The 16943-nt window shown below is 41.7% G+C and overlaps 2 protein-coding genes across 3 annotated transcripts in view; both read left to right on the top strand.

Annotated features, from left to right (window-relative positions):
- The window catches only part of LOC110367769 (zinc finger protein 239-like), a 577202-nt gene that overhangs the window by 32012 nt on the left and 528247 nt on the right, over window positions 1-16943 (top strand). The window lies entirely within an intron of this gene.
- LOC105923896 (piggyBac transposable element-derived protein 3) lies at window positions 20-6390 on the top strand. Its single transcript, XM_036132269.1, has 3 exons — window positions 20-336; window positions 2093-2517; window positions 4376-6390. The coding sequence occupies exons 2-3, from the start codon at window positions 2188-2190 to the stop codon at window positions 6266-6268; spliced, it is 2223 nt and encodes a 740-aa protein (XP_035988162.1). The 5' UTR covers window positions 20-336; window positions 2093-2187; the 3' UTR covers window positions 6269-6390.

Here is a 16943-nt window from a genome sequence, read left to right as displayed (position 1 = left end):
ATCCAACCAGCAATAAACTGCAGAAGAAGAAGTTTAAGTTTTTCTTCCTCAGCTTCCCTCCAAGCAGCAGAAGCTCCCGAAGCTGTGAAGTCCAGCTGCAGATTTGAAGCCTGGTTCCGACCCAAGAGCTTTGGAGCAGAGCGGTTCTGCGGTCCAGGAGTCCAGAACCCCCAGAGGATCCTCCGAGGAGAAGCCCCTACCTCCTTGTTTCCTCGCTGCTTCCTCACATTCCTTCCCTTCGGCCTGAAGGAGGAGACGATCGCTGCTGCCTGAAGCCGCCTCACGGACACCTGGGCCGCTCAGAACCTCCTCCGGACCGGGAGAAGAGCTCCGCAGGTAAAGGCCTGTCTTTGCTTACTTTGTCCGTAGCTTGGCTCATCCAGGAGCTTAGAAGCAGGACGCTCCAGGACCGCCGCTGTCTGCTCAGCGGGAGCTGGAGGTCAGACTTCTGGACCCATCCAGAACCAGAACCTTGGCTCTGCTCACTCTCAGCCTCCCTCTGGCTCCTCCCGTGGGTTTTACCGCTAGCTAGCTACTAGTCTGCTAACCAGCTAGCTAACAGGCTAGCAGGTTAGGAGTTAGCATGGTAGCAAACACTCTGCTGTTGATGTGTAACCAAACTGCTTGTTTCCAGGGAAAACTTTCACTTCAGAATCAGAGCAGAAAACTTTCCAAAGTTCATCCTCTGGAATTTCAAAATTATAGGACATGACAGTCCAGAGGAGAGTTTTAGTTAATCATCATTTGTAGGGTTATGATTATTAATAATTCTCCATTCCTAATCACGCTTTAATTAACCTGGAGAGTAAAAAGGTGGAAGTGATTTTAGAACTCTGCGAAGACCAGATCATTTTTAATATCCCAGTGTTTCCTCTACTGGTCTACAATAACAACCATCTTCGTTGTCACTGCAAAGTTCATTCCCATGAAATTTGTTCTCTGCATTAACCCGTCCCCTTTAGGAACAGTGGACTGGGCTTAAGGGCCTTGCTCAGGGACCCAGAGTGGCAGTCTGTGGGAGTTGAACCCACCTTCTGTGGGAAATGTAGGAGTATGTCACCATATATGTAGCCGATGAGTGCGCCTGACTACGAAGGCTAAAATGGCTGCGCGTTGCACTGTACAACCAAGTGTATACATTTTTCTCCTAAGCTGAGAGTCTCCTGGACGTGAAGACGTCGGTGGAGTCTGATCTGATGGGGCGTTCATTACATAGAAATGCTTAGAAATGACCAGCTAGCACCCCTGTTGTAGTGTGTTCAACAGAAAAAATACCCATTTGTTTATTTCACTTGATGCCCCAATAACTTCAATGTACTGAGAAAGTTTGCCTAATACAAATTTATGCAAGTAAATTTGAACCACTTGCCTAATACAAGTAATCTGTTCTACATTAGATGGTAGTAGCGGGTGAGCCGTCTTCTCTGGATGATGTCACAGTTAACAGAACGCCAGACCAGGTGTACCTACTATGAAGAGAAAAGAGAGAGAACAGAAAGTTAAAAGCTGAAATGACAACACATAATGCATAATTGGAGAACAGTAGAACTCCATAGAGTGAGAAATTTAGACCCTGATGTCCTCCAGCAGCCTAAGCCTATAGCAGCATAACTATAGAGATAGCTCAGGGTAACATGAGCCACTCTGACTACAAGCTTTATCACAAAGGAAAGTTTTAAGATTAATCTTAAAAGTAGACGGGATGTCTGCCTCACGGACCAAAACTGGGAGTTGGTTCCACAGGAGAGGAGCCTTATAGCTAAAGGATCTGCCTCCCATTCTACTTTTAGAGACTCTAGGAACCACCCAGCAGACCTGGGTCTTTTTATACAACAGTAAACTTCTCTAGATGTGTAGAGTGCCATTTACATAATTTATTAAACTGTATTCTGTGATATTAAACCTAAGTGGAAGAAAAATCTTTGCAACTACCTGTAAAAGAAGCAGCACTGTGCCCCCCCCCCCTTTTTTTTTTTTCCAAGACAACATTTCTAGGGGAAACACTGTAGCCTGAAGTTTTGAACCCTGCAAGAGGTTGTACTTTATTAGCTGAACATCTAAGAAACCTTCAACTTGCTGTTGTTTTTACCAGGGTGCAGCTCAGAACATCCCTACCAGGAGCTTCAGCTGAATAATTAGAACATCTGAAGACCAAAAAGGTTCTGCAGTTCATCCGGCAGGACCAGAATGATGGAGGGGATCCTTGAGATAAAGATTGAAGAGGAGAGCCATGAGATAAAGATTGAGGAGTATCATGCGATAAAGATTGAGGAGTATCATGCAATAAAGATTGAGGAGGAGAACCATGAGATGAGGACGGAGGTAAAGCAGGAGAACCATGATATGCAGATTGGGGAGGAGAACCGTGAGATGGAGGCTGAGGTGAAGCAAGAGAATGAGGAAGTTAAACTAGAGGAGCACCAGGAGGACTACCAGGACCAAGAACCTGACCACCACTATTTGAACACCAGAAACCGGACCAACTCAGCTGCCTCCTCTGGTCCCAGTGACCTACAGGTCAGTGTTCTGGTCTTTTTCATTTCTACAGGGATTCAAATGTTTGCATGCTGTTTATAGCCACATTCATACACACAATTTATTTTAAAGCCTGAAAAAAGGTTTTAAATCTCCAGGTCATTCCAAAGTCTCACACTTTGCTTACATCTGCGCCAGGAGCTTAATATCCTTAAAAGAGACTGTTTAGCACAGCTGCAGGTGCTGACGCTGTAATTCCAGGTATTTAATTTGGCTATGTGATTCAGCCTTAGTTTGTCAAATACGCAGACAACAGATTAATAAGCATTAAAGCATGGTTTAAGGGTTAGGTTTCTGCAATGTTATCAGCGTATCTTCAGAACCAATCTCTGCTCAAAATTGTGATCTGCACCTTTGTAATCGTTATCACAGGTTATTGAAACCCTAAACTACAGAAAATACGGGCAAGTTGCTCTCTCTTCCTTTACTGCGTCTGCTCCTGTCAGTCTAGAGGAGGAGGCGCTCCAGCGCGTAATGAGGCCGAGGGATATTTCAGCTGGTTATACTCACTGTGTCTGTAGTGCGCGCGGCGGCCTCTTTATAACTCCTAATGATCGTCACGTATTTTTGAAGCCAAATAAGCAACTTCACTTTGAGAAACAAGCCAAAAAAAAAACCTCAACCAGCGTCTCATGAAATTTACAAATGACTTTAGAAAAAAGAAGCTCAAAGTCACATGGAATAAGTGGACTTGGCAACAGTGAGCGCAGATCTGTTCTGCTACAGTCTCTAGCATTCATGGAACTATGGAAAGTGTCGAGGGTAAAAGAAACAGACTCCGGAGAGCGCTGCAGGGGGGAAAAAACATCAGGGAACGGAGTGTATGTTTTTAGACGTGTGACAAAACAATTGTGGTCTAACAAAGTTAACGCGTTAAAACTGACTGCCCTAGTTCTAACTGGTAAATAATAGTAGGTGATGAGCAGCTTTAGAGTTAATTACACTGTTCTTTACATATGTAAACCTGTTTAAACACACCGAAAATACCCACCACGTGTCCAAAATAACCACGGCAACATTGGTGTCAGTCAGTCAGAGACGTGTGTGAGTGTGTGTAAAATTCATTTTGGTTTGTTAATTGTTTTTGTCCATTAAAAACTACGGCTGTCAAAATAACGCGTTAATTTCGATTAATTAATTAATTAATTAATTAATTGCCCTTTATCGGGCAAGTGACTATTTTTGGTAATTTCCACACATGTTGGTTATCGTGCCCATCCCCCGTCTCAGTGAGTTCAAGAATCATGGAATCTTTATCCAGCCAATCAGCAAAGATCACCCTACATTATAAGTTACTTTGTTGCGCAGTTGGACTAATAAGTAGAGACCGCGGTCACGTCAAATTTCTCTTTGTCTCCAAAGTCAGAAAAATTCACTTTTGCCGCTCGGTTCACTGGACATTTTCAAAGGAAACATCATAAATAACCATGGTAAGTTGATGAAACTCATACATTTTATTGTTGAATAGTTGTGTTTAGTGTTGACATACAATTTGTTTACTGAGGACTTATTGAAATGATTGAAAATACAGCATGAAAAATGCAGGCACCATATTTGATCATATGCCCTTTCCACTAAAAACTAGATTTTACTTGGTATGTCCGTTTTTGGACATATGCCCAATGCATCTAACAAACCATACTCAGTGCATTTTCTTTACAAATTAAGCAATACAACTTAGCATATTATGTTTAAGGTTGCAAAAGTTTTTTATAACACTATACAGTGATTCTGGGAAATTTCAACACTGTGTTTTTAGTTTATGAATAGTAATTATGAATGATTTTTGTCAGTTTATGATGTCATGACAGTTGTTTTATTGCATATGTTTAATTTGTAGCTTCCATCAACCTTTTATGACAAGAGGAGGGAGACTGCGGTTGTGCCAGTCCACCCTGACATTAGTGATGATGATGATGACGAGGATGAAGATGATGATGTGTCAGACCCTGACTTCATCCCACCCCCCCACAACCAGGACATTCCAGGCCCAAGCAACATGGGCCCCACCACCAAAAGGAAACGCTTGCAGCCTGCAGTGGAGGTGATCCAGGACAGTGGCAGCGACAGTTACAGTGAAGACGATGATGATGATGATAATGAGCAGCCAGCACCACAAGCCAAGAGGCCCAGCAAACCCAGTAAGTCAGCAGCCAGGCCAACAACCTGGCACAAAGTCGACCTGAACAACACAACCCTGCCTGAATACCAGCACTCCACCCCTGACTACATTGATGTCCCTTTTCAGTACTTTACAAGGTACTTTGACGACCAAATCATCAGGCATATCACGTACCAAACCAACTTATATGCTGCTCAGAAGGACATCAACACCACTTTCACGACCAATGAGAATGAAATACTTACTTTTGTCGCCATCCTCATCTATATGAGTATTGTGGAGCTCCCGTCTGTTGATGACTACTGGGCCATTGAGACCAGGGTCCCTCAAGTTGCCCAACTAATGTCCTCAAAGAGGGTCAGGCTGCTGAAAAAGGTTATCCACTTCAATGACAACTCCATGATCTGTGGTACCAGTGACCGCTTCTTCAAAATCCGACCACTGTTCAGATTCATAAATACTGCCTTTAGACGTGAGTCACAGACCCCAAAACAGTCTGTAGATGAAGTGATGGTTGCCTGCAAAGGGAAGAAAGCTGGCAACCTGAGGCAATATATTAAAAGCAAGCCAGACAAGTGGGGTTTCAAGTTGTTTGCCAGGGCATCTGAGGATGGCTTCATACATGACATTGTGCTATACCAGGGCAAGACTACCCTGGAGGCCCATGATGTTCCCCTAAAACCTGAACAAGAAGGCTTAGATGCAACCAGCCAGATTGTATCTGTCCTTGCCAGTACCATGACCTTTCCCACCACCACAGCCATCTATGCTGATAACTTTTTCACCAGCCTGGAGCTAGTGCGTTACCTCCGAGACCACAACTGTAGGTACACAGGGACCGCCAGGGACAACAGAATTGGAAAGCCTCCACTCAGGACAATCAAGGATATGGAGAAAAGGGCTGTCACTCGTGGTACCTGTGACTACGTCACCAGTGATGATGGGATACTGGCTGTCAGGTGGAAGGACAACAAAACGGTCACTCTTCTGTCGACCGACATGGGGGTGGGGCCGATGTCCACAGTCATCAGGTACTGCAGTGAGAGTAAGAAGAGGGAGCCTGTGAACTGTCCAGCTGTCATCAGGAGTTATAATGCCAACATGGGGGGCATTGATAAGAGTGACATGCTGGTACACCTCTACCACACCCCCATGAAGTCAAAGAGGTGGTACATGCAACTGTTTGCGTACGTCATTGATATCAGCCTCACAAATGCCTGGGTGGTGTACAAGCGGGACTGCAAGGCCCTTGGTGTGAAATCCCAGCCTCTGAAAGATTTCAGACTCCAGGTTTTCAGGGATGCCAGCAACCAGAGGCCAGCCACGCCTAGCTCCAGAAGAAGCTCATCTTCCTCAGTTGAAAGCCTGAGCATCAGTGCTGGTGTCCCTAAGCCTGTCCGGGGACACCACAGCCACACCCCACATGTGGCTGTGCGGTTTGATATGTCCCTCTTCCATGCCCCTATACATGGCGAACGCCAGACCTGCAAGCACTGCAGCAGGAAAGGCAATATTATCCGGTCAAATGTGGTCTGCAGGGTCTGCAAGGTGCACCTCTGCATGAACAGAGAGCGGAACTGCTTTGTTGAGTACCATGGAAAAGTGGCCTAATTTCCCATGTTTAGATGGACAGACAGAGGCAGCTACAGAGACAAACACAGACACTTGTATTCCTCAGAGGGTTTGTTGAGCAATTCTGTTATCAGCACGTTTTTCTGTTAGCACTTTTATGTTCTGAAAGAGATGTTAAAATGTTCAAATACATTATATGTGTTTTTCCTGTATTTTATCTATGTATACGTATTGTAATTTGTTTTCCCATTTAGAGGCAATAAACCAAATTTGATCACTTCATTGGCCTTGATTTTTTTTTTACCACTTAAGGGCAAGTTACCAAATATGGTAACTTAATTGACCTCGATTTTCGACATGAAAATAAGAAAATTTGAAAAATTTAACAAATGTAATGAAGTCTTATTATGTTGTCCAATAACACTTTAAGTTTGAATTTTTGAATTTTAAAGTATTTCATTGAGTGCCCTATAAAGGGATATTACTTGTTTTTGAGTTCACATAAAACTAAGAACATGTTATTTTGCTATAACTTGTTTTAACTTGTGAAGGGAACCTATGACAATGTGTTGTGGGAAAGACTGATTCTGTATTCCTTATTTTGCTTATATTTGCGCTATTATCTGAGTTTGCAATATTATTTTGCTTCACACACTGCTGAGATGCTAGGAACGTTTTTTTGTTTTGGACATGAGACGAACAGCTCAGATGGGAGGGAGAAGTGGCCACTCTCGCTCCCATCTGATACTTTGTTTATTGGTATAAAAAGGAGGGGACCGCCCTCAGTCGTTGAAGTCAGCCCTGGGTTGTATGGAAGCCGGCCGCGTGGATTGTGCTCTAACCGGACTGACTGACTTCCCAGTCCTAACCATGGTAAGAGATGGAACAACACGCCTGTTTGAATGCTTGCCAGGCTTTAAGTGCTTGCTACTTTGCGTGTGTGAAGTGCTTGCTATTTTGTGTTGCTGTGTTCTGTGGGGAATAATAAATGTGGGCCTTATATTCTAACAGAAACAGTGTTTGAGTCCTTATTTGTGTTTACCGATCTCTCCCGATCCTGAAATAAACATTTCATAAAACAGTAGGCTGTGATGTGTTTTTGGTTATTTCACAAACTAATAATATATAAAGTAGTATTAGTTAGTTTTTTTGTCTGTTGGTATGTAAAAACCCTCGCCCTCAAGTGCGCCGCTATAAATCTATGGTGCCATTAGCCTACTATAGTAAGGGCCAGCTCTTCTTGTGGCACACCTGCAAGTGCCTTGGTCTAATGTTTGTTGTTATGTCTTATTTTAATAAGTCTAATGTCATAGTATTACTTTTTTTTAGGTGGAGAAAATTACCCACAAAAGGAAAGCCCCAACCCTAAGAAACAAAGTCACAGATAAAGTTGTAGATAAAAGGTTGACCTATAACCCCACCGGTCTGTCGACAAGCACCACCAGGAGCCAAGAGGTCGAAGCGACTGATCCTCAGATCAATGACACAACCACCAGAACAGGTGCTGCACCAGCCCTTCTGGGCATTTCATCAGTCTCAGGTAGGTTGACATGGAGTAGATTTTATTTTTTTAAAGGAGAAGTCCGGTCAGCAAGGCAGAATCAATGGATCATTAGCTATACCTAAAACTAATATGTTTGTGGTGATTTAATGAATTTAGCGTTAATCAGCAAAAAAATAAAAGTATTAATTTTCGTCGTGAACACTGGAAGCGGCCGTTCAGGGTCAAATGTGGTAACACTTCACTCCTGACGTCTTCTGGAAGTGACGTCACGGTGCGGTGAGCCGAGGGCCGTTCTCTGCGCTCTACAAGCTAATTCAATAGGAGCTGTTGTACACAGCTGTGATCAACAACAATTATTTTGGATTTCCAGAGGACTTCACCATTGAAATTTGCGAGAGCTATTGTTGAAGCAACAATGCCCTTGTGCATGGCAGTTTGATGTAACAATACATCGGGTAAAAGTGAAAGGGAAAAAAAACATTCGTTATTTCACCTTTCCGAGTCATGATCCACCACGGGTTCGTTGCTGGATTGCCAACTTGAAGAGGGAGGATTTGCCATCGAACTTGTGGCCAGAGAAAACACGTCATCTGTGGCCAACATTTTGAAGAAGAATGTCTTCAAGATGACATGAGAGCGAGACTTTTCAGTAGGGTTTTCTTTTTTATAATGTATAATTAGCGATTGATCGATAGGTTGACCAACTGCGTTGTAGACAAAACATCATGGCCGGTGTCGTGCCAAACGAGTTATTCCCGCCGGATACAAATTCTGACGGAGATAACTCGTTTGGCACATCAGTGCTATCCTAGCGCAGCAGGTCTTGGTGATATCACAGTAAATTGGGCAAAAGTCTGGACTATTTCTGCCCTGCGATAGACTGCCGACCTGTCCAGGTTATACCCTGCCTCTCGCCCATTGACAGCTGGAGATTGGCACCGACACCCCCGATGACCCCAGCGGGGATAAGCGTGTTAGAAAATGGATGGATGAATGGATGGTCTGGGCTATTTATTTTTTCTTTCCGTCAAGATCTCTGCCAACTGGCACCAGAAAATGCTACTATTGGGCTTTCTTCGTCTGGAAACAAATGTTTACAACCCTTTACGGGCGCAGCCATGATGAACTGGTGAACTCGCACAGCTGACAATACAGCGATCTGATTGGCTGAGCAGCAAAAATCGAATCACGTGACCTCTTGGACCGGAGGGCCACAGTTTAGATTTTTTTTATTAGCTTCAACTTATTACTGTGCAAGTGAAAACGTGGGAACATTGGTGTTTTGAGATCACTGCTATGTGTAGCAACTTATCCCGGTGGAAGAAAGTTGCCCCCTGACAGTTCATACGAAAAGTCACCGTACAGATTCTGGCCCACGGACTATTTGTTATGTGGGTTAAAACTCGATTGATCACACAATATAACACGTTCTGAGAAAGTAAACGGCTCTGTGGTCATTTTCAGATGTGTCATAAAAATATTAGCTTTATGTTATTAGATTGTCGCATGTCTGTCTGCTGAAACCATAAATCCACCTTCCTGAGTCCATCACAGCTGTCTGCTGGTTCTCTTTTCTTTTTTGGTAGCTAAACCCGCATGAATAGATCATATAAAGCGGATTTTACGTGTGATTAAATGAACACTGAATAAAGGTACAACCAAAATATCAGATCTAATGAGATTTTATTTCAGTTAAGAACCATATTAAGACAATGACATGTCGATTTTTTTTTTTAAAAAAAGAAACAATATGAGGAGTTTCAAAAAATCTAAGTCATTTTCTTAGAATTTGATGTTTAAAAATATTTAGACTTCACAACGCTGGAGGTTAAAAGTTTTATTGATTTCAAGCACTCTACTGACGCAGGGGATACGTCGTTTGGCACAAAGACACAGGCTTGCCTCGGTCGGTGGCTGCCCTTGTTTTTGGGCTTAGGGAAACTTAATGTGGAAAAACTGACATTTTTAGTTAAGATCGCAAACTACCATTAACATGGATAGTGAATTATATGGCATGCAAGGCAGTTTTAAGTATGATTTCAAGGCAATTTTAGTGTTATTTTAATACGTCTGTGAATAGTTCTAACTTTTTAATTTCATGTTGTAGCTGAAGTCCACGGAGAGGAAAGCCGACGGACGAGTAAACGGAGACTCACACCCACTGCCTTCCCCAACGTGTTCTGTTATACAAAAGAAAAGAGAAAAAGAACTTCGCCAACCAATCGTAGCCTCGTACTCCAACAACCTCACATGGTAATTATCTGGTTTTACTATTCAAGTTATTCTAGGCAATCACAAGTTCTTATTTATTATCATTTAATATTGTTTCACTTGATTTTGATCCACAATCCTAAAAATATAATGTTTAAAATGTTTATATATTCTATGGATATGGCTTATATCAAAAATATTTTTTTGAGAAATAAATACTTACATGTGTCTGTCTGTTTAAGGTATCTGAAGCTCTTGGAAGTACAGGTGCTGATGGCAACGGGAAAAGCGTTACTGTTCAAGAAAGGAGCCGCCCAGCGTCCACCAAAACAACACCAAAAAAGAAAATCCGGACTTTCTGTGATTCAGACACACAGTGTATTATAAAAGAGACCTGTGACACAGGTGTACAGTGCGAGCTGCTGCCCCCGTATGATGGAACGCCAGTCTGGACAGGAACAGTCAGTCCACATGCAGTCAAACTTGACCACTGTTATTATCGGGAAACACGAAAGACGATGCCATACACATCCGCAGCCGTTAAATCAAGAAAGTCACAGATGTGTGATTATCCTGCCCTTGACATAAGTGGACTTATGTCATCAGAGTCACATGAAGAAGGGGATATATTGATATACGACCCTCCGGTGGAGGACATCACTTATATGATTTTGGAAAGTCATGTGTGTCAAGTGAAACAAAGTGTTTGATATTTAGATCATTACTAATGTTCTTGGCCTCACTGATGACCTGCTCCAGGTGTAAGATGCCTTTGATGCTGATGGAAGAGCTGGTGATTGGTACTCTACTGAGACTTTCATTCCTGTGTGCCAAAGGCAATGATATGACGTATTCTCAACCCTACGTTGAAAGGTTTCCAGCAGGGATGTGTTAGAGTGGTGTGATTCTTTTTACTGGTAGCATATATATATACTAGGCTTGCAGAATTTCCATCTTTGCTGCGGTTGCCATTTGTTTCCAAAAGTTTATATTTTACCCACCAGTCTAAAACCCTGTTCCCCGTGGTAAATGGCATTTGGGTAAAATAAAGAGAGCATATCCACAAGGAGCTACAAAAGAAAGGAAGACTTACACTGGTAGGCGATGGTCGTTGTAACTCCCATGGGAATAATGCCAAATATCTGACATATTCTCTTATGGACATGGACGCGTCCAAGATTGTGACCTCCAGTGTAATTCCAGTGACTGAAGTTGGGGCCTCTCAGCGTATGGAGAAAGAAGGTTTCATTAGGAGCGTGGATAGTGTCATTGAAAAGTTGGATGTAGCAGATGTTGCCACTGACTTCTCAAGGACTTGAAGCGTCTCACGCAGTTTTTGCCACACAGGGATGCTTGAAGTGCACCATGCCCTCCTAACCAAATATTGTCCCAAACGGCAACATTTTGGTTATGACGGAATGGTCGCTAGAACACAGATGGCAGCAATGGACTTCAATGAGAATGGTGGCTCTTTGGTGGCAGCCAAAGCCAGTCAAAAAAAATTTATGTTACACGTAATTTCCTCAGAAGTACATCCTTTGATTAAAAGTCCTAATAAAACATCATAATTCATTATGACCTTTGACATATGTTTTATGTAAAACTTTATGCCTCAAGAGAATAAAAGGCTATACAGCTGCCTTGACAAGATTCTTTTGTATATAAAACTATTATTGGGAGCCATTTCTAGTGTTTGCTGCGTTGCATTTGTAATTAAGTACAAATAAAATGGATGTTTTAAATGAACAATTTTGTTTTAAATGACTGATAAAGGTTTTTACTATGAAGAGTTCAATTACAGGAAAAGATTGTGTTTTGCTATAATGCATCTTCTTAAGTTATTTGTTAAATAACTCTTGGTGTGTTAGATATTGTATGGAGGATATCAGCCTATCAGCTGATATTAGGACATTAGTTGAAAGGAGTGACTGGTGTTCTTTTAACAGCAAATTGCACACAAAATAAAGGCAGTGACAATTTATCTTCAAGTTTAAGAATTTAACAGAAATAAAAGAACATCCAGGGAACAACATTAATAATGTTTGCTTGAATTAACACTATATGTTTAAATCAACAAATCGTCTCTACTGGGCTAGTGAACTTAAACTACTAAAGAACATTAACATAAAAACAAGCTATGGCACTATGTACACACAAAAAAAGAAAAGTGCAAATAAAATAGTTGAAAACAATTATCAGGATGATTCATTGAATCTTGAGTGGTTAGTTTAATTTACAACATTTGATATGTTTCTCAACCCATTCACAATGCAACTCAAGGTTAAATAAAAACACTATTTGAGTAAGTGACATTTAATAGATCTGCTAATTAAAAATAAATAACCTTTAGGACACTTTTTTCTCTAATGTTTTTTTGCTGGAAATTAAGACAAATTCGCAACTTGGGAAGCTAGAGGGCGCTGTAGTGGACAATCAACTGGAAATGATGTGTTTCAGGGCAAATTCTTGCCCTGTTGCCATTAGCTTGAGTTAATCTTAAGTTACACAAAACACCGTTAAAACGACATCAATGTTCCCAATTAATACTAATGCATGTCGCATTATTAGCCGACAGAGTAAAACGAAAATAAGCATTTTGTTTAAACAAGCCTTAGTTAAATTTAGTTAAATTGCCGAGTTATTCAAGAGGCTAAAAGCAGCTAAGATAGCAGACATCCAGACCTCATCCTAAGGATTTTTAAGCTATGTTTTGTTGTAATAAACAGACCAGAAAACACAAACATTATTGTCCCATCTGTGTATAAAACCCTTCGAAATAAAGTTTGTCAAGACTGTAAAACACTAGCCTGACCAGTCAGACTGACTTATAGTCCGTGGGCCAGAATCTGTGGGACATCTCCTTAAAAACTTTCATATGAACTGTCAGGGGGCAACTTTCTTCCACTAGGATGAGTTGCTACACATAGTGCTGATCTCAAAACACCAATGTTCCCAGGTTTTCACTTGCACCTTAATAAGTTATAGCCGATAAATATTAACTGTTGCGCTCCAAGAGGTCATGTGATCCGATTTTTGCTGCTCAGCCAATCAGATCGCTGTATTGTCAGCTGTATGAGTTTACCCAGTTCATCATGGCTGCACACGTAAAGTGTTGTATGCATCTGTTTCTAGACGAAGAAAGTCCAATAATAGCATTTTCTGGTCCCAGTTGTCAGAAATCTTGATTGCAAAGAAAAATAACCCAGTCCATCCATCCATCCATCCATTTTCTAACACACTTATCCCCACTGGGATCATGAGGGGTGCCGGTGTCTATCTGCAGCTGTCAATGGGCGAGAGGCGGGTACAACCTGGACAGGTCACCAGTCCATCGCAGGGCAGAAATAATCCAGACTTTTGCCCAATTTACTGTGAGATCACCAAGACCTGCTGCGCTAGGATAGCAAAGGTGACAGGTGCCGTTGTGCCAAATGCGTTATCCCCGCCAGAATTTGTATCCCCTGCGTCGGAAGCGCATTCAGCTGGAAGAATGAATTCCAACTTATTAGGTGTGGAAATTGGTGCAATGTAAATATATTGAATATTAAAAAATGGTAACTGTTTTAATCATGAAGCTGTTTACCTCCCTATCTTTATTCGTAGGAACATGAAGACCTTCAGCCAACTGGCGGACCCCTCACCACACCATCTAAAGGAACTGCTCAAGGTCGGACTGGGGGAAAAACATTTGGCTGTGTTAAGTGTGGGGAAACTTTTGAAACCCAAATGTATTTAAAGAAACATAAACAGATCCACACTGGAGAGAGACCATTCAGCTGTGATTGGTGTGGAGTCAGATTTAACACCAAAATGCATTTGAAGGACCATATACGGATCCACACTGGAGAGAGACCATTCAGGTGGGATCAATGCGAAGCAACATTTAAGACCACAACACATTTAAGGGAACACAAGCGGAGCCACACCAAGGAGAGACAATACAGATGTGATCAGTGTGGCGCAAGCTTTAAATTTAAAGGTATTTTAAAGGCACATCATCAGATCCACACAAAAAAAGGGACCACACAATTGTGACCAATGTGGAACAGCTTTCAAAGCCCAATTTCTATTGAAAAGACATCAAGTGCTCCACACTGAAAAGAGACCACACTGTTGTGACCAGTGTGGAGCAGCTTTCAAAACCAAATCGCAAGTACAAAAACATCAATTGTGCCACAATGAAGAAAGACCATATAGCTGTGAGCAGTGCGGAGCAGCTTTTAAAACCCAATCTAGTTTATTGTTACATAAACAAAACCATACAGATGAGAGACCATACAGTTGTGACCAGTGTGGAGCAAATTTTAAAACGAAAACTACTTTAAACAGACATCATCAGATCCACACAAATGAAAAACCATACATTTGTGACAAGTGTGGGGCAGCTTTCAAAACCCAGTCTGAATTAAAAAGAAACCAATTAGTTCACACTGAAGAGAGACCATACAGTTGTTCCAATGTGGAGCAACTTTTAAAACCCAAGGTAGTTTATTGGTACATAAGCAGAGGCACAGCGGAGAGAGGCCATACAGGTGTGACCAGTATAGGGCACTTTTTAGAAGCAAAGCACGTTTAAAAGAACATAAACAGATCCACACTGGATAGAGCATGTCTGCTGTTTTTTTATATTAAATCCTGAGGATTTGTCTCTAGGTTTAACTTCTACCAGTTGGTATTGAACCAGATGTCAATAAGCTTGTGTGTCTATTTCCTCTCTGTGGCAGTAAACAAAGTATCATCATCATTCCACAATGAAGGATACAAAATTGAGTTTAATCCATTATTTTTTGTAAAAAAAAAAATCAAAAATGTGGTATTAAGAATAGAATTCTTGATAGAACTTTTTCCACAGAAGGCTCCACAAGAGTCAGTAGACCAACCCCAACTAAAAAGACAAAGACTTGAATCACACATTCAGTTCAGAAAAGCATTGTTTCTTTTTATTATTCCTTCATATTCTCCACATGCTATCGCAGAGGTTTTTAATTCCTTTGGCACAATGCTCACTTTGACACTTTTTGTTTCTTGTTGTTGCCATGGTGAATCATGTTATCTGTCTTCCATTGATGAGGGCTTTTTCATGCTCTTGCTGGAGTTATCTGACTAACCTGAGTGACGTTACACAACCGATAACACCGGTTTTGAAACTGAAAACCCTGAGTATGACAAAGTGGAGTAGGTCTACTTTCTATAATAAACACGTCCCTTCTGTCAGGTGTATTCCTCCAGTCTCCAAAAACAGAAATTATCAAACCACTGCTGAAAAACAACAATATACTCTTACTGCAGAACTACAGGCCCATCTCCAACCTCCCCCTTATCAGTAAGATTATTGAAAAAGCTGTGGTTCAACAATTAAACACCTTCTTAACAACGACCAGCCGCTTTGACGTTTTCCAGTCAGGTTTCCTCACCACAGTACAGAGACCGCCCTTATCAAGGTGTTTAATGACATCCATATAAATCCAAATAGTGGAAGAATGGCATTGCTGGTATTATTGGACCCTACTGCTGCATTTGATACTGTTGATCACTCCATCCTGTTAGAGCGCCTGGAGAACTGGGTCGGCCTCTCTGGTACAGCTCTCCACTGGTTTAAATCCTACTTAAAGGACAGGGACTTTTTGTGTAAGAAAGTAACTTTACATTAGAGACTATAAACATCTGGGTTTCCTGGCGAGTCCATCTTGGGTCCCCTCATAGTCAATATCTACATGCTCCCTGTAGCTCAGATCATAAAAAATATCAGTTACCATAACAAGGATTTCTCCCAGAAAATGGGCTAACTCTGGCGGTAGGAGTCGTTATGGGTTCTGGGAAGTGTGTGCGCTACCGATTGAGCAGAGGCTATATGCAGCACGGGGGAGTACTGCATCATGCAGTTTGAAGGAGGGTCGAAGCGTGTGGACATAGCGTGCGTCGAGCTAATAACAGCTAGCGTGTTAGTTATTCTCCCGGACGGGAACTTAAATGACCGTTTTATGTCGCTCTCAAACATTGGTGCATTTAAAATAAACAAATGATGGTGTTTAGCCTGGCGGGGTGGGGGGTGGGGGGGTAAACCCTTGCGCCCACCAGGCTTATAACTAACTGAGGGAAACCCAGATAACTATGCAGCTGACAAGAAATCAATGCATAAATGTGCCAAAGGTTTCTACAGTTGAATAAAAGCAAAGCTAAAATTAGTTTTGGACCAACAGAGGAGAGATCCAGAGTTAGCTCACAGCTTCAGCTGCTTCAGCTTGGAACCACTGATCAGGCCTGAAATCTGAGTGTAATGATGGATCCAGAATTCTGCTTCCCACATCCTCACTAAGACTAAGAAAGTAGAGCCCATCACCCCAGTTCTACACTGGTTCCCTCTATCACAGAGAATAGACTTTAAAATAATTATTTTAATCTATAAATCACTGGATGGCTTTCCACCTAATAAATATATTACATCAGTGTATCAGCCCTCCAGACCACTCAGGTCTTCTGACTCAAGTCTTCTCTGCAGAACCAGAACCAGAACCAGAACCAGACACGGAGAAGCAGCATTTAGTTCTTATGCTCCACTGATCTGGAGAAAACTCCCAGAAAACTGTGAAAGTGCTGAAAGCCTGAGTGCCCTTAACTTTTTAACTATTGGTTAAAAAACAATTAGTTTAGAGTTGTCTTTGAAAGTTAATGTTGACGTTTGTAGTCCAATGTCTTATAGCTTAACCTGCTGCTACTATTTAAAAAAGCAACGTGCTTTCCTCTGTAATGTTTTCCTTCCTTATGTTCTTTTCATGTTCAGCGCTTTGTTACTGAAATGTGCTTTACAAATAAACTCGCCTTGCCTTAGACAGGCGACATACTCCAGGAGACACAGACTCTTAACCATCTTGTAGGCGTTCTGCTGGGAGGTTTGGTTAACCTTTATCAAAAGTCTTGTCTGACATTAGCATCCACCCAGGGGTGGAGAACTTGCTTCCTCTGGAGTAAGTTAATATATATTTTAGTCGTTCTTATTTT

Source organism: Fundulus heteroclitus, unplaced genomic scaffold (assembly GCF_011125445.2).
Source record: "Fundulus heteroclitus isolate FHET01 unplaced genomic scaffold, MU-UCD_Fhet_4.1 scaffold_49, whole genome shotgun sequence".
NCBI classification, from domain to species: Eukaryota; Metazoa; Chordata; class Actinopteri; order Cyprinodontiformes; family Fundulidae; genus Fundulus; species Fundulus heteroclitus.
This window is presented reverse-complemented; position numbering and strand designations above follow the sequence as displayed.